At 50.5% G+C, this 24,240-nt stretch overlaps 1 protein-coding gene across 2 annotated transcripts; it reads left to right on the forward strand.

The window, feature by feature from the left end:
* Nucleotides 1-2,288: 2,288 nt before the first annotated feature.
* MYC (MYC proto-oncogene, bHLH transcription factor) lies at nt 2,289-7,522 on the forward strand. Of its 2 annotated transcripts, none has more exons than XM_043601753.1 (3): nt 2,289-2,952; nt 4,582-5,350; nt 6,440-7,522. In XM_043601753.1, the coding sequence occupies exons 2-3, from the start codon at nt 4,594-4,596 to the stop codon at nt 7,000-7,002; spliced, it is 1,320 nt and encodes a 439-aa protein (XP_043457688.1). In that variant the 5' UTR covers nt 2,289-2,952; nt 4,582-4,593; the 3' UTR covers nt 7,003-7,522. The 2 variants fall into 2 exon arrangements, with proteins under 2 accessions (XP_043457688.1, XP_043457689.1); XM_043601754.1 differs by having other exon boundaries at nt 2,378-2,952; nt 4,585-5,350.
* Nucleotides 7,523-24,240: the final 16,718 nt, after the last annotated feature.

Here is a 24,240-nt window from a genome sequence, read left to right on the forward strand (position 1 = left end):
TCGTGTCTGTACGCGTTTTCAACGAATAGCTTCGGTTCTCCATAGGGTGCTACTCATAGTCACTAAGTAGTGATGGATTTGTTTTCACCACTGCTTATGCGGTTGAAGAGCTGCCTCTGAACCACTTTTCCTTCCAGCAATTCCCCTCCCTTCCTCTCCTATGCAATCCGCCGGGAGTCGGTAACGACGCGGCTGGAAACTCTTTTTAAGGAGCCGCCCCGTCCTTTACCCCGAAGGAAACCCCGCGCTCCGGACGCCCCTGCCCCCACCCACTTCCTTGCCTCGGTTGGCATTCGGACACGGCGATCTCGGCTGCCAGTAGAGGGCACACTTACTTTACTTTCGCAAACCCGAGCGCGGGTGCAGTTTGGGGAGGGGGCGGGGGAAAGACGCTTTGCAGCAAAACCTTGACCAGGGATTGGTCGGTCTCCGAGTTTGCGGCAAAGGCCCGGAGGCCGGAGTAATTTGCAACCCTTAAAGCCGTACTGCGCTGTGCGCTCCGTTTGGAGGAAGTTCCTACTCATTTAACAATTGAAAGCTGCGCTGCGAACTCAACGGGTAATAATTTACCTCAAACACAAACACGCTGTGCAAGATCTCCTCCTCGCCTCTCCCCGATTTTTCTTCTGTTTGGAATGGGGGGGGGGGAGGAAGGGAGGAAAAGTTTACTTAAAATGCTTTTGGATGAGGGACCATGGTTGGGAAGATTGCCTTTGTTTTTAATGCCCTAGTGTAATGCAAAATAGCAAATCCCGAAGGAATTGGCGGTAGATATTGAATATAGATTAATTTAGGAAGCGAATAAGTCATATGTCCTATTCAGCAACATTCTAGGTTGATGTGTACAAGAAATGTTCATAGATGTACGCGGATTATACATAAGCACTTTCACTGTGGTGCTAAAAAAAAATTTAGAATCAGTGAACTAGGAAATTAATGCTTGAAATTTGCCAATTTTTAATTGGCCTAAGACCCACTAAAAAGGCACGGAAGTAATAGTTGACTCCTCTACTTTGATCAGAATCGATGCTTTGTGTGTGTGTGTGTGTGTGCGCGCAGGATCTCGATTCCAATAATCAAGGAAAAGAAAACCCATGAAGGAAGTTAAGTGTCCGATTTGCCCGAGGAGGAAAGAGTTAACGGTCTTCTTCACCAGGGTCTCTGCAAACTCTCAGGGCAGGGTACTCAAGCTTGCCTCCTCTCCCCTTTCTGGGAACTCTATTCCCGAGGCTTGCGCCCCCCTCCCCAAAATTCTCCCGTCTGGCGCCTTTGATTTCCCCCAAACATGGGAACCCCAGACTGGTGCAAACCGGCGCCACGGGGCGCAAAGAGGATTTGCCTCTTTTCTGAAAGCTGGCTGCGGAATTGGGAACTCGCAGAGTGAGGCGTGGGGGTTGGGGGGTGGGCGTGTTGCGGGTGCAGACCCGCGGGGAGAGGACTGGGGAGGGTCCCGAGTCGCGCGCACCCGCAACCTCGCTCCGCCCAGACCCCTGTTCCGGAACACGCAGAAAAGATCTCAGGGATTAGCGCGTCCTAGGGGAAAAGCCGGCTCCTGCCGAGCCCACTGTAGGTCTGCGTGGGCGGGGCGGGGGCTGGGGGGGGGGGGGTGCCTGCTGCTTTGACAGCAAATTGGGGGATTCATTCGGAGTGGAAGGTATCCAATCGCGATCGATAACTGTACACATATAAGGCACAACACCCCCGACAAATGCAATGGGTGTTTATTCATAAAGCAATCTCCCAAGTATACGTGGCAGTGGGCTGCTGAGTTATTTTCAGATTCCAGGCATCCTTTTCCTCCTTACACCTCTTATTATTTGTGCCCGTCGACACTAACACCCCACACCCTTGGAGCGCGCGCCCATAAATACCCCTTCTTCCCTCGTCTTCGCGGGATTTATTTTCCAAACGCTGCCCTTTCCCCAGCCTTCGGGAGGCGCCCGTCCACCCGGGACGTGCATGCCGTGGCGGTGGGTACACGGTGTGTTCCGTGTTGAAGGCTCAGCTGTTCCGCCTGCGATGATTTAAGCACGCAAGACAAGTATGCGGTTTGTCCAGCCGCGCGCTGCGCCGGAGGAGCAGCGGAGAAAGGCAGCGGGTTTGAGCGGGAGCAAAAGAAAATGGTAGGCGCGCGCAGTTAATTCATGCTGCGCTCTGACTGTTTACATCCGATCGCTCGGCGCACTGGAGTGCCAGGCAGAAAGGGCCGAGTCTCCTCCCCAACCTCCCCCCCCCCACCCCCGCCCAGCCAGTCCTCCGCAGAAGCGCCCCTCCCCGGCTCCCAAAGCGGAGGGCGGGGGAGAGAGAAAAAAGATCCTCTCTCGCGAATCCCCGCCCACCGGCCCTTTATATGCGAGGGTCTGCGCGGTCGAGGACCCCCGAGCTGCGCTCTCCCCGCCGCAGCTGCCGCCGCCGGCGTCGCGCCCCGGCTGCTGCCTGGCGCCCTGCCGGCTTCGGGAAGGGCAGGGCTATTCAGGGGCTTGGCGGGAAAAAGAGAACAGAGGGGAGGGATCGTGCCTAGCTCCGTATAAAAGCCGGTTCTTGGGGCTTTATCTGACTCTCTGTAGTAATCCTAGCAAGAGGCAGAGGGAGCGAGCGGGCGCGCCCGCCTGGGTAGAAGAGCAGAGCGAGGCGAGCGAGCCGAGTCGCGCTCCGGGCGCCCGGGGAAGGGAGATCCGGAGTGAAAGGGTGCTTCGCCTCCGGCCCACCCCACCCTGCCCGCCGCCCCCTGCCAGCAGTGCGCAACCCCCCGCCGCACCCGCGAAACTTTGCCGGTTGCGGCGGGCGGACACTGTTCCCTGGAACTTACAACACCCGAGCAAGAACGCGACTCTCCGGTCCGCCTATTTGGGGAAACACTTCTCCCCTACGCTGCCCGGGACCCGCTCCTCTGAAAGGGCGCTCCTCGCCGCTTTTCGGACGCTGGATTTCCTTCGGGTAGTGGAAAACCCGGTAAGCGCCCGGATCTATTTGTCTTCTCATTTATTTGCCCCACCGCTTTAATGCCGCGACGAGTCGAAGTCGAATGCCCCAATCGGGGGTCTTTTCTGCCATTCCTGCGCTATTGACACTTTTTCTCAGAGTAGTTGTGGTAGCTCCGGGGTGGGGTGAGGACGACCCAGAACTGGATGGGGTAGAGTGGCTTGTCAGGATGGGAGGGAAAACCGGTGCGTTTTTGAAACTCGTCTTTAGAGATTTTTGCTCATGTATACTGACGCTGCCCTCGACCGGTTGGACATTCCTGCTTTATTGCATTGATTGCTTTTGATTTTTTGGAGCGGGGGTGGGGGGGGTGGGGAGGGAGTGCCGCGCTTCGCGGTGGGCAGAGAGCCCTCCCTGTACATCCCGAGCTCCTGGGAGTAAGAATTACAAATTGCGTGTGGGAGCCGGAGAGCTCCGCCGCCGCTGACTTTTACGCGTCTCGGAAAGGGCATTTAAATTTCGGCTTACCGCATTTCTGACAGCCGGAGACAGACACTGCGGCGCGTCCCGCCCGCGGATCCCCGCGGCGTTCACCATTCGCCCCCTGCTCCTTTTAAGAAGTTGGCATTTGGCTTTTTAAAAGAATAATAAAATTAGGGATCTTGGTCTACCGGGGTGCTGGTTCGGACTTGGTGTTGAGGAGGCTCGGGGAGCAGGGAAAAGGGACGCTGGGCAGGGATGGGTCCGATTCTCCCTGAATCGTGGACTCGGGGGAAACGAGGGCAGATCTCCGCACCCACCTCCCCCGCCCCCTCTGGTGTCCCCGCGCCCCTGAGGTGGCGGAGGGAAGGCAGGGAGCGGGGCTCGGGGCTTTCCCAGAACAGCTGCTACCCTCGGCGGGTGAGGGGAAGACGCCCGGCTCCGGGCGCGGAACCGCAGCAGGGGCTCTGGCGCAGTTGCGTCGCCGTGCTGGGTGTTGAAGGGAGGTGCCCCGGTTATTATCTAACACCCCCCTTTTATTTATGGGGGGGGGGCTGTTACGGCCGGCAGCTAGGCTCGCCCCACCAGCCGGCGAGAGACGCGGAGAGAAGCCGGCCGAGGAAGGAAGGGGGACGCGCTGGGAGTGGGGACGGAGGGGCGGCGGGGCGGGGGTGCTGGGAGGGGCGGCGGCGCCGGCTGGGGAAGGAGCGCTGTGAGGGCGCGAGTGGGAACGGGCGCGGCGCGGAGGGGCCCGGCGCGGGAGGGGGCACGCGCAGCCGCTCCCGCCGCGGCGCCTCCCGCCTCCTCCTTCAGGTGGCGCAAAACTTTGCGCCTTCGGGTTTGGCGGATTGTGTTCCCGGCCGCCGCCTCCTCTGGCCGCTTAAGGAGGCCAGAGCCGATTCCGATTGCTCGGCGGCGGCGGCGGCGGCGTCGCGGGCTGCCCGCCGACGCGAGCTCCGCCGGCGCTCCGCGGCTGGCTCACCGTGCGCGTCCCAGATAGCAGGGGGCCACCTGGACGGGGTGGGAGGGGTGCCCTTCGCCGCCGCTGGCCCCGGCTGGGGCTCGCGCTGGAAGGGGAGCGGCTCGGCATCCGGGCGCGCGCTGCGCGGGGGCTGCAGCACCCACCCCAGACCCCCCCTTCGCTCAAGACCTCCCCCCCCCTTTGTGTGCCCCCTTCAGCAGGCTGCCGCGATGCCCCTCAACGTCAGCTTCGCCAACAGGAACTATGACCTCGACTACGACTCGGTGCAGCCCTATTTCTACTGCGACGAGGAGGAGAACTTCTACCAGCAGCAGCAGCAGAGCGAGCTGCAGCCGCCGGCGCCCAGCGAGGATATCTGGAAGAAATTCGAGCTGCTGCCCACCCCGCCGCTGTCCCCGAGCCGCCGCTCGGGGCTCTGCTCGCCCTCCTACGTCGCCTTCGCGTCCTTCTCCCCCCGGGGGGACGACGACGGCGGCGGCGGCAGCTTTTCCACGGCCGACCAGTTGGAGATGGTGACCGAGCTGCTGGGAGGAGACATGGTGAATCAGAGCTTCATCTGCGACCCGGACGACGAGACCTTCATCAAAAACATCATCATCCAGGACTGCATGTGGAGCGGCTTCTCGGCCGCCGCCAAGCTCGTCTCGGAGAAGCTGGCCTCCTACCAGGCTGCGCGCAAAGACAGCGGCAGCCCGAGCCCCGCCCGCGGGCCCGGAGGCTGCCCCACCTCCAGCCTGTACCTGCAGGACCTGACCGCCGCCGCCTCCGAGTGCATCGACCCCTCCGTGGTCTTCCCCTACCCGCTCAACGACAGCAGCTCGCCCAAGCCCTGCGCCTCCCCTGACTCCGCCGCCTTCTCTCCGTCCTCGGACTCTCTGCTCTCCTCGGCGGAGTCCTCCCCGCGGGCCAGCCCCGAGCCCCTGGCGCTCCACGAGGAGACACCGCCCACCACCAGCAGCGACTCTGGTAAGCTGGGCCCCTCCCGGCCCTTCCGAGGGGGCGGCTGGGTACCCTTCCTGTTTTCCTCGGCAGCTCATTCCACTGGCCGCTTCTGCCGACCCCGGCTTTTCTCTTTTCTTCTATTCGGGAAGGGAAATGCTAGATCTGGAAGGGTCTGGGAGCTCATCCTGGAACCCTGGGCTTTAGGGTTTCCTCCCATCCCCTCTCCTAAGACCGCCCCAGTGGCCGGCCCCCTCCTCTCCCTCCCTCCCCTTAGGAATTTCTTTGGGGTTTTTCAATCTTCTGGCTTATCTTGCAACTCGATCCACTCCCTCTTAGTTTTCTTCAGCATTTTAATTGCCCCCGCGGTGGGGGTGTGCGAGAGGCGGGAGAGGAGGGGATTGATCTCTGAGAGCGGAGGGATGGCTTCCCTCGTCCCTTCTGAGTAGTTCTTGGGTTTTCCTGGACTAGGATCCACAAAAAAATGAAGATGGGCAGTGGACAGAGGCAGAGCGGCCTGCCTCCCGGGCGCTATGACCTAGTGACAGTGGCTTTAGATGGGCTGAAGAGCCTGGGATCTGGTCAGCCTGTTTGGAACACTTAAAAGCAAATCCTTGCCAAAATTGGGCTTTTTTCCTCCCCCCACCCCTAGAACTTTTGGCAAAGCCGCAAGAATTTTTTTTTTTCCTTTTTGCCCTTCCAGTAAAATAGGGAGTTGCTAAAGTCATACCCAAGAGACTCTATCATTTGCAACACCTGAAGGGTTCTTGGTAAAGTCCCTTAAAAAGAGGAGGTGCTTGGGAATGTGCTTTGCTTTGGGTGTGTCCAAAGCCTCATTAAGTCTTAGGTAAGAATTGGCATCGATGTCTTATCCTGGTAAATTGTAATTTTCTCATCTGTGCCGTAAACCCAGCTGTCATTCTCCCTTTCTGACTCTGCCTTCGTCGCGAGAAGAGCTGGGTTGATTGGCTAATTTGTTCTCCAGGGATGACTTTGTGCCAGGGCCCTTTCTCACAGGATAACGCCTTATATTTGCATAGCATTAATTTAATCTGGTCCTTGATTGCTGTGAGGACACGTCGCTAACCCGCGCGTTTTCTTTTTCCTTTCTTAAAGAGGAAGAACAAGAGGAAGAAGAAGAAATTGATGTCGTTTCTGTGGAGAAAAGGCAGCCCCCTGCCAAAAGGTCGGAATCGGGGTCACCCTCTGCCGGAGGCCACAGCAAACCTCCTCACAGCCCGCTGGTCCTTAAGAGATGCCACGTGCCCACCCATCAGCACAATTACGCAGCGCCCCCCTCCACTAGGAAGGACTACCCAGCCGCCAAGAGGGCTAAGTTGGACAGTGGCAGGGTCCTGAAACAGATCAGCAACAACCGCAAATGTATCAGCCCCAGGTCTTCGGACACGGAGGAGAATGACAAGAGGCGGACGCACAACGTCTTGGAACGCCAGAGGAGAAACGAGCTGAAACGGAGCTTTTTTGCCCTGCGCGACCAGATCCCAGAGTTGGAAAACAACGAAAAGGCCCCCAAGGTGGTTATCCTTAAAAAAGCCACCGCGTACATCCTGTCCGTCCAAGCAGGGGAGCAAAAGCTCATTTCGGAAAAGGACCTGTTGAGGAAGCGACGAGAACAGTTGAAACACAAACTTGAACAGCTAAGGAACTCTTGTGCATAAGTCCACCTATTAGAGGGAGGAACTGGAGTTGCTCGTGAATTCTCACTTGTTACTAAGGGAAAGTAAGGAAAAAGCTTCCTTCTCACAGAACTGTAGCAACTCCTCATATCTGAACTTGTTTCAAATGCATGGTCAAGTGCAACCTCACAACCTTGGCTGGGTCTTAGGATTGAAAGGTTTAGCCATAATGTAAACTGCCTCAAATGGAATTTTGGGCATAAAAGAACATTTTTTTATGCTTGCCATCTTTTTGTTTGTTTGTTTTCCTTTAACAGATTTGTATTTAAGAATTGTTTTTAAAAAATGTGTCAAGTTTACCCCGTTTTCCTGTGTAAATATGGCCATTAAATGTAAATAACTTTAATAAAACGTTTATAGCAGTTATACAAGAATTCAAACCATGTATTATAAACCATAATTTTTTTTATTTAAGTACATTTTCCTTTTTAAAGTTGATTTTTTCTATTGTTTTTAGAAAAAATAAAATACGTGGCAATTATATAATTGAGCCAAATCTTAAGTTGTGAGTGTTTTGTTTTTCTTGCCTTTTTTTTTCTATTTTCTTTTCATCAATTCCAATTAACAGAATTTGGCCCTCAAGGGAATGAGTTTACAAAGATGGAGAAAGAAGTTATTGAAAGGGCAAGGGCTTTGCTTTGTTCAAATGGGTCTGGGTCCTTAAGGTCTTTTAAATTCTGAGGGTTATAAGATGCTTCCTGGAGATCTGTGATAGGGGCCAGAGTTGCTACTTGGAAGAATGAACAGGCAGTAAGCTGGTGAGAAGGCAAAGGGATGCCAGAGGTTAAAGATAAAGTTAAGTATACAAAGGGGGTAAGGTTTGCGGGGAGGGGGGGGTGGGAGGAAGATGAAGAAACTTCATTTGGTTAACCCATGCCACTCCCAGGCTACATTCAAACCCAGACGGTAGGAACCAGCCCCCTGCTTGCCTACTATGCTAGGCGAGGGAGGCAAGTTATTAACCCTATTTTACAAACAGTGAAATGTAGGGGCGTAGAGGGGTTTTGTAATTTCTCTGCAGCCACGGGGCCATGCTGTAAAACACTGAATCCAGGTCACCCCCACCCCCACCCCCACCCCCCATTTTTTGAAAAACAACACTATCATGCCTTAGCTCATCCTGTGTCTAAAGTGCCGGGGTCAAGAATGCTTTTGGCTTGGGGCCTGATGGACTGACTAATCACCATACTAACCTACTTAATGTGCCAGGCATTCTTGTAAGCATTTTCCTTACAATAATTGCACAGCAGCCCATGACGGGAATCGGCCCAATGTTGACTTCCTTCTGGTAGAAGGGGGAACTGAGGCACAGAAAGACTCCTCCATGTGCCCAAAGACCACTGATGGTGAACAGTAGAGCCAAGATTCAAACCCAAGGAGTCCACTCATAACACAGGTTATGTTATGAGGCTAGACCTCCTCTGTCAAACAAGCCGGTGGGAATAGACTGGCTGCTCACGCAGGAGTCACCAGTCTAGCGGATTATGTGCTGTGAATTTCAACATTCCGGACCTGTGGGACATCAGTTCCCCCTTTCTTGCTTGTTGTGTTTCATTTCGTTATTTTGTTCATTGTTTCTTAAAATTTTTTTTAGTGTTTCTTTATTTTTGAGAGAGAAACAGAGTGCAAGTGGGGGAGGGGCAGACAGAGGAAGACACAGAATCCGAAACAGGCTCCAGGCTCTGGGCTGTCAGCACAGAGCCCTAATAGGGGCTCGAACTCAAGGACTGCAAGATCATAACCTGAGCCAAAGTCAGACACTTAACCGACTGAGCCACCCAGACGCCCCTCATGTTTTGTTTATGAGAAACCCACAAGTCATTCGCTCCTACCTTAGCCATTTGTTAAATGAGATTCACCCATTGCTCCTGGGAAACAGCCAGTTTGGAGAACTACTGTTCAGATCATAAAATAAAACACATTTACTCGTCACGTGAGTCATTTTGGAAACTACAAACTCCCCTTCAACCTCTGATACAGGGACACTCATGACACCTGGTTATCATTAGAACATGAAAAGGCATTTTTAAATGGAGATATTATTAATTATAAGGCTTCGCAAACCCAGGAACTGGCACATTGACTACTTAAGCGAATGGAAGTTACTATCGCTGTTCTGATCATCTTGCCGTTCCAGCCTCAGAGTAGATTCAGATCCTGGACTCTCTTTAGAACTTTAATCCACCACCACCAGCATCAACCACCACCCAAACATCAATAAATAATTACTGTCTGTGGTTCGGAACTCTAAGATACTTTATTCAAGCCCTTAATGTCTTTTTCTGGATCCTTTGTTTTGGATCCTAAGTCCCACCCTAATAGTTTCATGTAGTCACACCCTATACCCTAAATTCAAAGGGAGATACAATCCACAGAAGTGCAATAGTTCAAAGTGTTACAAAAGCGGGGGCGATCTTAAAAGATTCATTCTTTGTCCCTTTGTGGCTGGAGTGCAGTTCTAGAGCAACTCACTTGAGAACAAGGAAGGTGTTAATTTGAATCACTCAGTCCAGGCGAGCAGGCGGAATAGGAGAGAGTGTTCCTCACTGGGAAAACAACTCCCTGTTCCAAATTATCAGGAAACAATTTAACGATGCAGAGCTTGGCTGTGGGGAGGGAAGGGAATCATCCCAGCTGCGGAGTTTAGGCCTGCCTCTCAGGTATATGAAGCTAGAGAAAGGTCTCAAAACAGAGCAAATGCCAACTTTTTTTCCAGAAAGTCCTTGACCCCAACACAGATTGGTTCCCAGAGCCAACCCAGAGGGTCCCCAGGGTCTACGCCATTGTTTGATCTATCTTGTAGATAAGAATAATCAAGAATCGGAGGTGGAGGGGAGGAGCTTGCGATTTTGTGGAGAATCAACGGGAAGGAATGAGCTACTACTGACGATGCCTCTTAACCCAGGACAATGTCCAGGAATTAATGACTACCCCAGGGGACTCTGGGGGGGATTCTGTGTAGGGATGGAATGTATAAAGAGGAAGGAAGTGTTATTTCATGCTGCCATTTGGAAGCAACAAAGGAGATCCACGTTATAAAAACAATCAAATTTTTAAATGAACAAAGTTTTCACCACCCTGGCCTAGGTGGTGGCCAAAGCTTGGGAAAGAAGGCAAGTGTTAGGGGGTTTTCTGTGGTTGGGTTGTAACAGCTTATGATTGGCTCAGTCAGTAATAATTTCTTAGCATACACGCTAGGGGCCCTGAAGCATTTCTTCCCAACAATAAATAATCCTTCGGCTCGAAAATGTTGAAGGGTATCCCACAACACTATCTATAAATGCACTGGTAGCTTTACGAAAGCCTCCTCGTTTAAGGTTATAGACCATTACAGGCCTATTTCAAAGGAGAAGGAGGGTGAAAACAAGCTAATAGGATGAGAACAGAGACGCATTTAAAAAAATAAAACTAAAAAGACTCTACACCCACCACTGAGACTGTGGCAATAATCTTTCTCTATTCTAGATCCTTCCAGAGAGAATTTAGACTCATTCCCAAGAATGTTTGTCTTGCCTAATTGGTGGGAGGCGATCATCCTTGAGATGCTTTTGCGTTTTGTTTTTAATGCCATTTCTCTCAATATTAGTCCCTACCCAGAAGACACCGTTGCGGGGTGCCAGAGCCAGTGGGATGTAGATCTTCTAAGGTTGAAAGGAATGTTCTTTGTTTTTAAACAATGCCTTGAGAGCTCAGCCACAAACCGGAACACTCTCTTCCCATTGTTACCCCATCAGCTGATCCAGGGATAAAAACCAGCCAGTGCAGTCAGGGGTCTCCAGGGGTGGGGAAAGGGAGAGCTTGGAGAGAGAGAATTAACCTTCGTCACACACCTACTATCTGCCAAACCCTCTATCTCCTGGTCCCTCACAACAGCCCAGCTGGAGAGGGATTGTTGCCTATGACAATGCTGAAGGTGCCACAAGTTCAATAGCTCTCACTACGTGCCAAACACTTCGCGTACATTATCTTTCTTCATCCCCAAGGCAACTCTTAGGAGATAAATTCTATTCCCAATCCCCATTTTATACATAAAGAGATTGAAATATGGAGAGATTAAGTAGCTTGACGACATTCACAGAACTGGCAAAATGGTGACAGCGGGAATTATTCATTGGTTCATAAACATTTACTAAGCACCTACTGTGCCTACACTGTACTGGGTGTGGGAAGAGATGCTCAGAAAGGTCCTGGCCCTGAGTCACCTATGGCCTGGTCGAGAACCAAGAACTGGTAATCAGCCTCTACGTTATTTCAAAACACTTTTAGGGGTGCCTGGGCGGCTCAGTCAGTTGAGCATCTGACTCTTGACTTTGGCTCAGGTCATGATCTCATGGTTTATGAGTTTGAGCCCTGCATCTGGCTCCATGCTGACAGCGCAGAGCCTGCTTGGGATTCCGTTGCTCCTTCTCTCTCTCGGCCCCTCCCCTGCTTCCTCTCTCTCTCTCTCTTTTTCTCTCTCTCTCAAAATAAATAAGTAAACATTTCTTTAAAAATAAAATCTTTAGGGGCACCTGGGTGGCTCAGTTGGTTGGACATTCAGCTTCGGCTCAGGTCATGATCTCGCAGCTGGTGAGTACGAGCCCCACGACCTGCTCTGTGCTGACAGCTCAGAGCCTGGAGCCTGCTTTGGATTCTGTGTCTCCTTCTCTGCCCCTTCCCCAGCTCACACTGTCTGTCTGTCTCTCTCTCTCTCTTTCTCTCTCAAAAATAAATAAATATTAAAAAACAAACATAAATAAATGAATAAATAAAATCTTTAAGGGCGCCTGGGTGGCTCAGTCGGTTGAGCGTCTGACTTCGGCTCAGGTCATGGTCTCGCAGTCTGTGAGTTCGAGCCCCGCGACGGGCTGTGTGCTGACAGCTCAGAGCCTGGAGCCTGCTTCCGATTCTGTGTCCCCCTCTCTCTCCGCCCCACCCATGCTTGTCCTCTGTTTCTGTCTTTCAAAAATGAATAAACATTTAAAAAATTAAAATAAATATAAATAAAATCTTTAAAAAATAAAATAAAACACTTAAAGAGTGTTTACTATGAAGCAGGATGGAGTTGAAAGTCTCTTCTGAAGTCTCTTTCCTCAGGGAAAATAGAATCAAGAATAGACCTCAAGAAATGCTGGAAGTTAAGAGACCCTAAAATACAGAGAACAAACTGAGGGTTGTTGGGGGTGGGGTGGGGGGGGGGTTAAATGGGTGATGGACATTAAGAAGGGCACTTTTTGGGATGAGCACCGGCTGTCATATGTAAGAGATGAATCACTGGGTTCTATTCCTAAAGCCAAGACTACACTAACCTGAATATAAATTTTAAAAAAAAAGTGCTGGAAGGGGAACAAAGGACAAGGGTCATCAGAGGGACGGAGGGAAGGTAGAGGAAAATGGTGTCACTGAAGCCAGCAGGAAGCCCTTCTATGAAAGCAGACAGAGGTGCAGCAAGATGCACAGAAAATGGTCCCTTAAACTAAGCGACATGGAGGCATCTTCTTGGCCACGCCTCCTCCCCAGGATCCTCCCTCTTCTTGAATCAGTTCCTCACTTCAAACAGCTGCCCACTCATTTCCCCCCACATCCTGCCCTCCTACAACACCTTCTCCAGGAGCTCCTGAAGTGTGATGCTTACACCATCGGCATCAATGTCACCCGTGAATTGGTCCCAAATGCAAACATAGTCCACATAGTCCCCTGAATTAGCATCCCCAGAGATGGGAACCAGGAAACTGTGCTCTAACAAGCCTTCTGGGGCTTAAAAAAGCTGAAGAGCCGCTGCCTTCTCCAACACTGCCCCCCTAGTTATCTTTCTAAATCACAAATATGCTCTTCCCATGCTTAAAACCCTTCAGAAGGTTCCTGCTACCATTCCGATGAAGTCCAAAGCTGTTCTACACCTCCAAAGTCCTCCACAACTGCCTTCCGCCCACTCACAGGTCTCATCTCTCTGGTTTCCCTACGTCCTGCAAGATTTTTCAGACATTTTGCTCCCTCTGCCCAAAACACGGTTGACCCACCACCCACTCATCCACCAACACTGAGCCTACAGGCCTGACAAGCTTCTTACTCATCTTTCATGGCTCACCTTCTAGTACTCTCTGACCACGGAGACGAGGTTCCTCAGGAGACTAGGACTACCTGTCCAAACATTTCTTGTTCTTAGAGAGATCCCCTGTGGCTTTGAGAAATGGAACCACATAGGTCCTGTTCAACAAACCCTCGCTCGGCACCAGCATAAATGCCTGGTATCAGACAGCAATTCAACAGTTCTTTCATGAATGGGCTGAATGAAGAGCCATTGTCAAGCAAAGTGAAAACGTGTCTCACTAACCTTTTCAAGAAGGGTAGCTGTGAGGATAAGGAAAGAGATAAATACATCCAGTGAAGACAGGATTTTGTCTGGTTTCATTTGCTTGAGTGGATTTTGGTTTTATCTTATTGAAGATGGGAGAGATCATTCATTTGTATGCTGATGGCGCAGAGCTGAAGGGGAGAGAACCAAAGATACCAGAGAAAAGGGAGATGAAGCCAGGTGCAGCCACCTCAAGGACAGCTTCCATTTGTATCTCTCCGGTACCTATCACCTTGCTTGGAATTCCAAAGGCCCTCAGCGGTGTGTGGAATGTGAGTGAGCTAAGGAGGGGGATGCGTTCTAGACATGGCCACTCCTGCAGAGCATGATTCTTCTAGGCAGTGATGGCAGTGGTCAGCCCAAGTCTCCTCCATCCTCCGGGTTCCCAGGGCCCTCTGCAATCTCTCTGTCACACACCATGTTTGCCTGTGTTAGAAATAATGTTTAATTCTCTTTTTTTCTTGCTAGTCTCTGAACTCCTGAAGAGCAAAGTCTATGACTTTCTCTCTCCCTGTTGCACCCTGTAGGGCAAGCAAGCATATGTCTGATATCCAAAATTGTGAATGGATGAGTGAGTATATCAACAAATGGATGGATGAACGAATGTATTTGCCATACATGTTAAGTCTCTACTTCCTGGGGCCATCAATCTTTTTTTAATCTGTTCAACCCTATGCTTTGTGCTGAGCTCCTACCAAATCTTCCCCCCGCCCCTGCTGTCTCCATAACTCGTCCTGGACAGCAGGAGCCTCCGCAATAGCTTCTCTGAGACTATCAGTCAGGATCTCTAGATTACCAGCAGCAGAAACCCAGCTTTAATTGGCAAATGAAAAAGAGAGAAAGAGAGAGAAAGAGGGAAGAAAAGAAAGAAGAAAAAGTAGACGTTAGCTTATGTCCCTGAAAGGGCCCAGAGGTGACTGGATCTAGGGGCTCAAAAGGTAGCCGCAAGATTCTTTCCATGCCCTCATCTCAGTTGGGACCTCCCCACCCTACCCGGGGGCAAAGATAGCTGCTGGCCGCCCAAGGCCCACATCCGCTCCTCAGAAGGCTTCTGATTGGTCTCCTAGGATCACATGCCCGGGAGGCTGGTCTAGCGCAGGTTCAGACCTGAGGCTGGTTGATCAACCTGGCTCTTAGGCCCCTTCCGGTGGTAGAGCATCGTCTGCCAGCCCCCTCCCTCAGGGGGAAAGACAGTCCCTGGAAGGAGAAGATGGGCCCACGAAAAGAAAAGGTCTTGCCCAGATTGACCCACCGGATCATTCTGGTGCTGAGCTAGAGATTCCCAGGGTCCACCTCAGAGCTACTGAACCAGAATGTCCAGAGGGCGGAGCCTAGGATCCCATACTTTTTTCAAAGTTCCAAAGTTCCAGGAAGGAACAAGTCAATCTGGGCACTAACGTCAGAGCTGAAGGCACCTGGCTTCGGAAGTCTCACAGACCTGAGCTGCAGTCTGGCTGTGCCACCAGCTGGCTGTGTGACCCAGGCCAAATGCCTCTGCTGCTCGGAGCCTGACTTTCCCAACTGGCCGGGGGAACAGAAAATAAAGGGGTGGCCGGGGAGTGGGGAGTATATGGGAATCGTACTTTGCTGCCGGGGCTTTTGAGAGAATTCAGTGAGGTATGAGATGAGAGATGGTCTAGCACAGGTTCAGTAAATGAGAATTTCCTCTCCCTCCTCCCCCTTCTCACTCTCCATTTTAATGCATCGCCAAATCCTGTAGATTCTACCTCTGAAGCACCTTTCGGTTCTGTGCACGTGCTTCCTTACCCCGACTCCCACCTTCTTTTCACCTACCATCATCTTTTGTCTGGTCGCTACAGTAGCTTCTCACTGCCTCTAGTCTGGTCTCCTCAAAGGCACGGGAACAGCCTTCAAAAGATGGCTGATCAGATCATTCTCCAAACTGTAATAAGAGTTTCCTGGCTCTTCTTCCTCTGACTGTAAAGTACAAGTATCTTTGTATCCGTTCGTGATCTGCCCCCAGCTTACTCCTCCAGCCTCAGGCCAAATCGCTCCCTCTGATACAGGCTACAACTTTATCAAGGCAATTGCATTTCTTCTGAAATGCCAAGCACATTCTCTCCTCCGAATCTCTCCTCCTGCTTTTCCCTCCATCTGAATGATGTTTATCTCCACCGTGTCTCAGTTTGAATGTCACCTCTTCGGGAAAGCCCTCCCTGATCTCTGTCCCCTTCATTCCCTTTTCCATGTTTATCTTGTTCAGAGTGGCTAAGGACAGTTAAGCACTGTGCCTCCCTCCTCATTCACCACGTTGTTTGCCTGTTTTATGTTATCTCACCACATCCCCGTGAGATGAAAACACTCACTTCCTCATCGTGCACATTAGCATACTGAGACTGAGAACCATCAGGTAACTTTCTCAAGGTCGTACAGCAAAGCAATATTGGATCAGCATCTCAATGCCAGGTCATCTGGTTCCATGTCACCTGGTTTCTCCACTTCCTGCTACTTCCGGTCTATCACACTACAGTGAGATTGCCTATGTGTTCCTCTTGCTTCCCCCATTGGAACTGGAGCTACTGTTTCGATATTTCCAATGCTTAGTGCTGACTAAGCACAAAGGGACCCAATTCATGTTGCTAAATAAATGCAGTCAGCACACTCATGTGCTGAGATCTGTGGCCAGAAAGAGATGGGTGACAAATTTATGCCCAAAGGAGTTTGTTCCCGCCACGCTGTTTCAGGGTTAGGATATGGGACACGTAGTAGAAAGCTTGAGGCAATCTTATCCTTTGCTTTCTAGATGAAGCCCCTAGAGAAGATATAGTCTTCCCAAGGGCCTTCGACTAGGCTGATTTGGTTCAAGATGTCAGGTCTTCTGAGCTAAAGGATTTGTTTCCTTGCCTTACTTGAAACCGGTGTAACCTCCTAAAGTAGGGGCAACTTACCACCAGCCCAGTACCCAAGCCCATGCCAGGTCCTAATCCCACTCTCAGACTTTCCCAGTCAACAAATATTTATTGAATACCTCCTATATACAGAGCAGATGCCATTGTGGAAGAAATCAATTTAACAATGTAGTCAAGAAGCATGACATTGAACAAGTATTTACATGAGTAATTAACTAAAGAAATTCAAGGACCCAAAGCAGTGGGAAGAACAGAGCATTATGGGGGGTGTCTGACAGCCTAGGAGCTCAGGGACCCTGTTCAGCCAAGACATGGAGAATGGGTCTAGGTTAGTCAGGCCAAATATTCTGGGACCCTACCACTACTCAGAGAACCCAGAGCAAACTAGAATGGAAGGAGTGGATGGTGTACAAGAAAAACATCCCCGGATGAAGCCCAAGGGGTGGGCTCCAAGCCAGATCACCCAGAAGCCTCATGAAGGAGTCTGGACTACAGTCTAAGAAGGAGTTCACGTCATTCCCGCCATGTTTGTTGGATCCTCTGGCCATGGTGGCACCATATCCCCATAGCCTTGGGTTGCAGTCAAGTCGAAAGTCATTGTGCTGATTTTATGCCCTGCCTTTGTCTGTGTCCATCGTATTTTGTACCTTTGTCTGTAACATAGATCAGTAAGCCTGGGCCAAGTGACCATTACTATTAAGTTCATAACAATAATAATCATAGTAACACTAACGTTTATCAAGTATTTTCTATGGGCCCAGTACTTTGCAAAACACTTCTTGTGATTTTTCTCCTTAAATCTTCATGAGCGCCACATGAATGGGAAACTATGATTATTCTCACTTTATAGATAAGGGAAAAGAAACAAAACTCAGAGGAAAATTAAGTAAATCATTCAGGGGCCCCAAGTGAAAAGGTGGAAGAAAGGGCATTCAAACCCAGGCCTGCTCCACTCCCCTGCCGGATTCCTCACCTGTCACATCCTACTGCTACAATCCTTTGCAAAGTCCTGAAGGCTCAAAACCATGATGGCCTGTGCTAGTCTATTTTTTTTTTTAATTTTTTTTTTTTAACGTTTATTTATTTTTGGGACAGAGAGAGACAGAGCATGAACGGGGGAGGGGCAGAGAGAGAGGGAGACACAGAATCGGAAACAGGCTCCAGGCTCTGAGCTGTCAGCCCAGAGCCCGACGCGGGGCTCGAACTCCCGGGCCGCGAGATCGTGACCTGGCTGAAGTCGGACGCTTAACCGACTGCACCACCCAGGCGCCCCTGTGCTAGTCTATTTTTAAGCAGTTTCAGATAGTGTGAACTTTTCAAAAAAGCTTTAATGTTTATTTCTGAGAGAGAGAGAGAGGGAGACCACAAGCAGGGGAGGGGCAGAGAGAGAGGGAGACACAGAACCTGAAGCAGACTCCAGGCTCCGGGCTGCTGGCACAGAGCCTGATGCAGGGCTCCCAGACTGCGAGATCATGACCCGAGCCGAAGTCGGACGCTTAGCCAACTGAGCCACCCAGGCGCCCCTTTAAACTTTTAACAAAGTCCCTGATGTGATGCTGGAAGGCTCCCAGGTGAGCACTACAGAGGCATTCCGTGAGGTGTGGGAGCATCTCCAAAGTGTATGGCACCACAGCTGGACATGAGCCACATCTCTGCCCCTCAACCCGTGACCATGACCGGATTCACACAGGCCAGAGACGCCTCCTGAGGTCGTCCGTCCAGGAACCCGGCACACCCCCCTCTCTCTTCTTAACAAACAAGGCCGTCATTTTTCTCACCTCACAAGTCTCCCTCCCCAGGCACCGAGACTGCTACCTCTTTTTGGAAGCAAATTTGAAAAACTGTTGTGGCCTGCATTCCCCACTGCGGGGTGAGCCCGCCGCCCTCCTCCCTGCAATCAACTCTTCAGAAAGTGGTCTGTGGCTTGAAGAAGTCTGTCACGCGTGACCAAAAGGGTGGGAGGCTTAAACGTGAGGAGAGGGGTGACCAACCAGATCAGTGGCAGCTGGTGGGGGTCAGAGAACATTCGGGATGGAAAAGCCCCCAACTGTTACATAAGCTGAACATCTATCTCATTTTGCAGATGGGATGGTTGAGGTCCAGCCAGAAGAAGGGCTGTGGGCAGAGCACACACAGCCATTCAGGACCAGGTGGGGATAGTCACCTGAGTTTCTCAGGCCCACTTTTGTTTTTTTTAATGTTTTTATTTATTTTTGAGAAAGAGAGAGCACAAGTGAGGGAAGGGCGGCGGGGGGGGGCGGGGAGCGCAGAGGATCTGAAGCAGGCTCTGCACTCACAGCAGGGCGCCCAATGCAGGGCTTGAACTCATGAAACATGAGATCATGACATGAGACGACTTTGGACGCTCAACCCACTGAGCCACCCATGTGCCTCCAGGCCCCAGGCCCACTTTCAAAAGCTCCTGGGGCATTGGGGCTGCACATATCTTTTCCTATTCTTTGAGTAACACATCCCCCATTTGCTTCTGGAATTTCCTCTTACCCAACGTGGGTGGTCTTGGGAGTCCCAAAGGAAGGCCAGGCCTCTTCCAGCCAGGGAGATGCTCAAGGGACACCAGCCAGACTGGTTCTCCCAGGACCCTGCAAGACTTTGAGTCTTAACTGGAGTGACCCAAGGACAGAACATAGAGGTGGGAGCACATTCTTTTTGGTCGCTGTCCCTGGAGAGAACAAATTGTCTGGCTCTCTAGACGCTTGGCATTCCCCGTTCCAAGACTGTCTCAGCCCTGTCATTCCGGGTCCCCATCATTCCTGGGAACTCTCCAATGTCCTTCTAGAAAATTCTGTGAAAGATTAAGTTAGTCATTAGAACTTTTTGTTTCTGGTAACTAAAAAGCTCTGAGCGATGGAACGTTCCTCAAATTTTCCCCACAGTATCATGCTGCCTTGTTCTGGAGCAAGACAACAACCACCTCCCCACCCCCCACCCCCCCCAGAAAAAGAAAGAAAGAAAAAGAAAAAAGAAGAAAATGGCACAGAGACAGGAAAGTGAAAGCCATAACAAGGTAAAAATACAACCAGATCCCCAGCACTAACATCTTCTGCGTCGTGTCACATTGTCTCAACGGCTGCATATTTTGTTTTCCGATTATCTACAATTAGGGATAATCTGTTCTGGGCTTCAGGTCTACCAACACAGCTGATAGCTGGCCGTCTGGATGTTGTGGTGTCTCCACTCTGACTGTCTAGAAGTGCTTCCTCCCATCAAACCCAAATAAACTCTGCACCACTTGAGCACAATCCTTAGATTTTTTTTTTAAGCTCGCATTGAAAAAGAAAAAAAAAAACCCTCCTATTAAAGAAATCATTGTTTTATGACAGGTATTGTGCTAAGGGTTTTACATGTGCCGTGTAATCATACCAGCCATTCTATGGAGTACTGAGATTTATTGTACTATTATTGGTGCGTATTATTATTAATATGTGCAATCATTAATTAGGGCAAAATGTTATTAATATTTTGACTATTACACTATAACTAGCTCCATTGCATTAAGGGAAAAAGTGGCCCTCGAGAGATGGGGGTGTGATGGTGTGGCACAGACTGCCAAGGTCACATAGCTGGCGGGTCATGGGCCTTAGATAGACACCCATTTCGGCCCAGCTTCAGACGTCTTGCTCCGAAACCCGAAGCTGAATTGTCTGGAAAAACTCAGAGATATGCCATTCAAGTGATTTTCAATCAGGGAACCCCTCTGAGGTAGCAGAGCTGAATATCAGAAACTCCAAGGAAAATTGTTGCTTGAAAAGCATGTTTAATGATATAATTTCGTATTTGGAAAATAGAAAATAAACCCAGCCCAGTGCTTTTTTTTTTTTTTTTTTTTTTTTTTTTAATACAAACCAGGACACCTTCGAGAGCAGAAGGGGCTGCTGTGAATGATCCAGTCTGGCATTCCCAGGCATACTGGGAAGCAGGATCACCATTTCAAGTTGAGAAACCACAGCCTCAGGTAGACTAAGACCTCAGAGCAAAAAAGTGGTCAGTCAGTTAAAAAAATCTTAAATTTTATTTATTTAAAAAAAAAATTTTTTTAACATTTATTTGTTTTTGAGACAGAGAGAGACAGAGCATGAATGGGGAAGGGTCAGAGAGAGAGGGAGACACAGAATCAGAAGCAGACTCCAGGCTCTGAGCTGTCAGCACAGAGCCCGACGCAGGGTTCAAACCCACAAACTGAGCCGAAGTCGGATGCCCAACCGACTGAGCCACCCAGGCGCCCCAAAAAATCATAAATTAAAAAAAAAAACATTAAAAAAATTAAAAATGTAAAAAGGGGCGGTCTAGGTGGCTCAGTTGCTTAAGTGTTCAGCTTCAGCTAAGATCATGGCCTTGCAGTCTGTGAGTTCGAGCCCCCCGTCAGGCCCTGTGCTGACAGCTCGAAGCCTGGAGCCTGCTTCGGATTCTGTGTCCACCTCTCTCTCTCTGCCTCTCCCCGCCCCCCTTTCAAAAATAAATAAACATTTAAAAAAATGTGAAGAAGTGGTCCAGGCGGAATTGGACCCTGGAAGAAGGAATGGAGGCACCCATCACCCCCCACGCGATGCTCCGGGGGCCCTGCATTCCCCTAATCAATCTTCCAAAAGTGCAGTCAACACTTGCTCGTGCCAGGAAGCCCTTCCTGATTAAGCCACAGTTGTTTCTGCAGCGTCTAAGTCTTCTGTTACTCACCTGGTGATATGCCTTATTCATTTTCTCTCAATTATGAATGACATGTGCTTTTTCAGGGGCGCATGTGTGTGTGCGTGTGTGCGTTGTGAGTTTCCATGTCAATTGAAACTGGAGGTCAGTCACCACTGAACTGAAACTAGACATCAGTTACTACTGAACATGCAAAGCGAGGGCACAACCCTGATGTGCAGTTTCTGTTAATACGGTGCCTTGCAAAATGGGGAGTCACCTGCGTTCTGATTTTCTCTTCCGAGAGTGTATCGTTTCCTCGGGCTGTCATAACCCCACCACGGTGGCTTACGACAACAGGGATTAAAAAAAATTTTTTAACGTTTATCCATTTTTTGAGAGACAGAGAGAGACAGAGCATGAATGGGGGAGAGGCAGTGAGAGAGGGAGACACAGAATCCGAAGCAGGCTCCAGGCTCCGAGCTGTCGGCACAGAGCCCGACGCAGGGCTCAAACCCACGAACCGCGAGATCATGACCGGAGCTGACGTCGAACGCTCGACCGACTGAGCCCCCCGGGTGCCCCTGGCAAGCACTCCTCTTCACCTGCCCCTTTCTCTGGTGGACATTGCCAAACTTCGGCATTCTTTGGCTTGTAGATTCATTAATCTGGTCTCTGTCTCTGCCTTCACATGGCCTTCTTCCCTGTACTTGTATATATTTCTGTGGTTCCTCTCCTCTTATCGTAAAGACGCCAGTCATTAGACTCAGGGCCCACCCTAAACCCGTATGACCTCATCTCAACTAAGTAATCTGCAAAGACATGATTTCCAAACAAGGTCACGTCCTGAGGTTCCTGGTGGACATGAGCTCCAGGGGGATATTCTTCAGCCCGGTGCAGGGGGGTAGGCACCTCCGGAGTGGGGCTAGGGCACAGAGCCACACCGCTCTCAGTGCCTAAACTGGGGAGTGTGCACAGTAGGCCCTCGGAATCCCGGGTGGACGCAAGGCAGTGGTGAACTCAGCTCAAACGTGGTGGTTTTCTCTCTCTCAACTCCAGCCCTCTAAGCGGCAAACCACTCCCAGCCCCTTCCTTCCCTTTTTCATGGCTGTCTTTTCTGGCTCCCCATCCCAGCGTAGCCTCCTTTTCTCCCTCCTTCCTCCTGCCCGCCTCGAAGAGCCGGTCTGGGGAAGGTGTGAGTGTATATATATATGGTATGTGCTCACAGGTACTCCAGAGGTGAGGATCCCCAAGCTTCCTCATGCCGCCCAAGCATTTCTTTACTCTGTCATTTAGGGTGCAAGGCCATTAGCAGCCCCCAGAAAGCCAAACTACATTTTTCAGCCCTTAATCGGATAGCCTGTCTTGGCCACACACCCTTCCGACTTTTTTCCCCAGAAGTCCCAAGTGAAACGTTTCCTCATCGCAAAGGCAGCCTGTGTCTTCCCCTTTCTTCAGTTTCTGGATGCTAGTTCACTTTTTCTGATTAAAAATTAACAGCGTGTGGTCACTTACTGAGCTTCTGCCGGGTGCCAGGCAGCGGGCCACTCACGGCACACACACATCATTTCACTCATTCTGGACGTGATTCCCACTGGACAGAAGAGAACCCCGAGGTCTTGAGCAACTACATAGTTGGCCCAGGGTCACACAGCTCGTTCAAGGTGGAGTCAGAACTTGAACCTCTGCTCATCTGATTCCATAGCACTTTCTCATCTTTCTCTTCGTCATGTGAGGGTTATGAAAGGGACCCTTAGATATTTTATTCCTTCGAGCTGCCTCCCAGCCAAGCTTCCTGGAAATGTATGAGAACACTTGAGCGTGATCCGTTGTTTTCTTGAAGGAGCTGAGCAGGTTCTTCACATTTTCCAGATCCTCTGAAATCATTAGGGGGTGGGGTCGCTGTTAAAAGGGAACCCTGCAGACAAAGTGACACGTTGCTAATCATTATCAAAGATTCTCTTGGAATTGGTTTTTCTCATAGCAGCTGCTTTGGGCTTCCAAGTGCAACATCTTAAGCCCTAAAACGCAAACTTCTCACAGTTTCAAAGAGCTCCTTGTTGGCACATTTCCACTAAACTTGATTCAGCATGCTCCGCGGGCCAGGGACAACAAGCCACAGTGTGCCTTCAAATCAGAGTCAGCCAACAGCCTCATATCCCAGACACGCCAATCCTACTCAATTTCTTGCAGCTTTACAAGTGAACCTGTTCTCTCCTGCCCCTGTGCACCTGCTGTCCCTTGGCCGAACACCCCCCCCCCCCCAGAACACAGCTACTTGCCAGCGAATTTGCCCTTCAAGGCACCACAGCACCCAGGAAGGCATTTCCCTACCCCACCCGCCTGAGAGGAAGGAGCCCTTATCTGAACCCTAAAGCAGCCCCCAGTCGTTCACTCTCAGGATAGCAAGGGGACCAAGAAAGAGAGAGGGAGATAGTAAGAGCTACGCTTTGCCTCAGATCTACTAAGATCTGGGGGTCTCTAAGGTGGGGCCTGAGAAGGACGCATCTCAGCAAGTTCTCCAGGGGCGCCCAGGTGGCTCAGTAGGCTGAGCGTCTGACTCTTGATCTCAGCTCAGGTCGTGATCCCAGCATCATGGGATCAAGCCCCGCACTGGGCTCCACAGTAAGTGTGGAGCCTGCTTAAGATTCTCTCTCTTTCCCTCTGTCCCTCTCCCCCATTCGTGCCCTCTCTCTCTCTCTCAAAGTAAAAAAAAATTAATTTTAAAAACAAACAAACAAACAAGTTATCCAGGCGCTTGGGAAGATGTCCTAAGCCTAGCTTTCCAGAACTGAGTCGTTACTTCATCTTCAAAACTTTTAGCCTCGGGGCGCCTGGGTGGCGCAGTCAGTTAAGCATCCGACTTCAGCCAGGTCACCATCTCGCGGTCCGTGAGTTTGAGCCCCGCGTCAGGCTCTGGGCTGATGGTTCGGAGCCTGGAGCCTGCTTCCGATTCTGTGTCTCCCTCTCTCTCTGCCCCTCCCCCGTTCATGCTCTGTCTCTCTCTGTCCCAAAAATAAATAAATGTTGAAAAAAAAAATTAAAAAAAAAAAAACAACTTTTAGCCTCTACTCGCGAAAAAAATCAACAAACAGTCACAGGTGCTTATTGTGTTCCAGGCACTGTGTGCATGTCTCCCTGTCAGCTCACATCAGGGTCAGAACTTCAGGGAGGAAGATACAATTATTACCCCTATTTTTCAGATAAGGCAACTGAGGCACAAGAAGGTTGAAAAACTGAGCTGGGGTTACTCATCCACTAAATGGCAAAGCTGGCCTATCTGTGGATTTCTTTCCTTAGATCATCTCGTTTTTTACATTTAAATCATTTATTTGAACTCAACGTAACATCTATGAGGGAAGGGATTTGTAGCTG

This window comes from Prionailurus bengalensis, chromosome F2, assembly GCF_016509475.1.
Source record: "Prionailurus bengalensis isolate Pbe53 chromosome F2, Fcat_Pben_1.1_paternal_pri, whole genome shotgun sequence".
In the NCBI taxonomy this organism is placed as follows: Eukaryota; Metazoa; Chordata; class Mammalia; order Carnivora; family Felidae; genus Prionailurus; species Prionailurus bengalensis.

Coding starts and splice junctions, on each gene's coding strand:
- MYC (XM_043601753.1), top strand. CDS start 4,594: ATGCCCCTCAACGTCAGCTTCGCCAACAGGAACTATGACCTCGACTAC. Junction 5,351..6,439: donor CACCACCAGCAGCGACTCTG/GTAAGCTGGGCC, acceptor CCTTTCTTAAAG/AGGAAGAACAAGAGGAAGAA.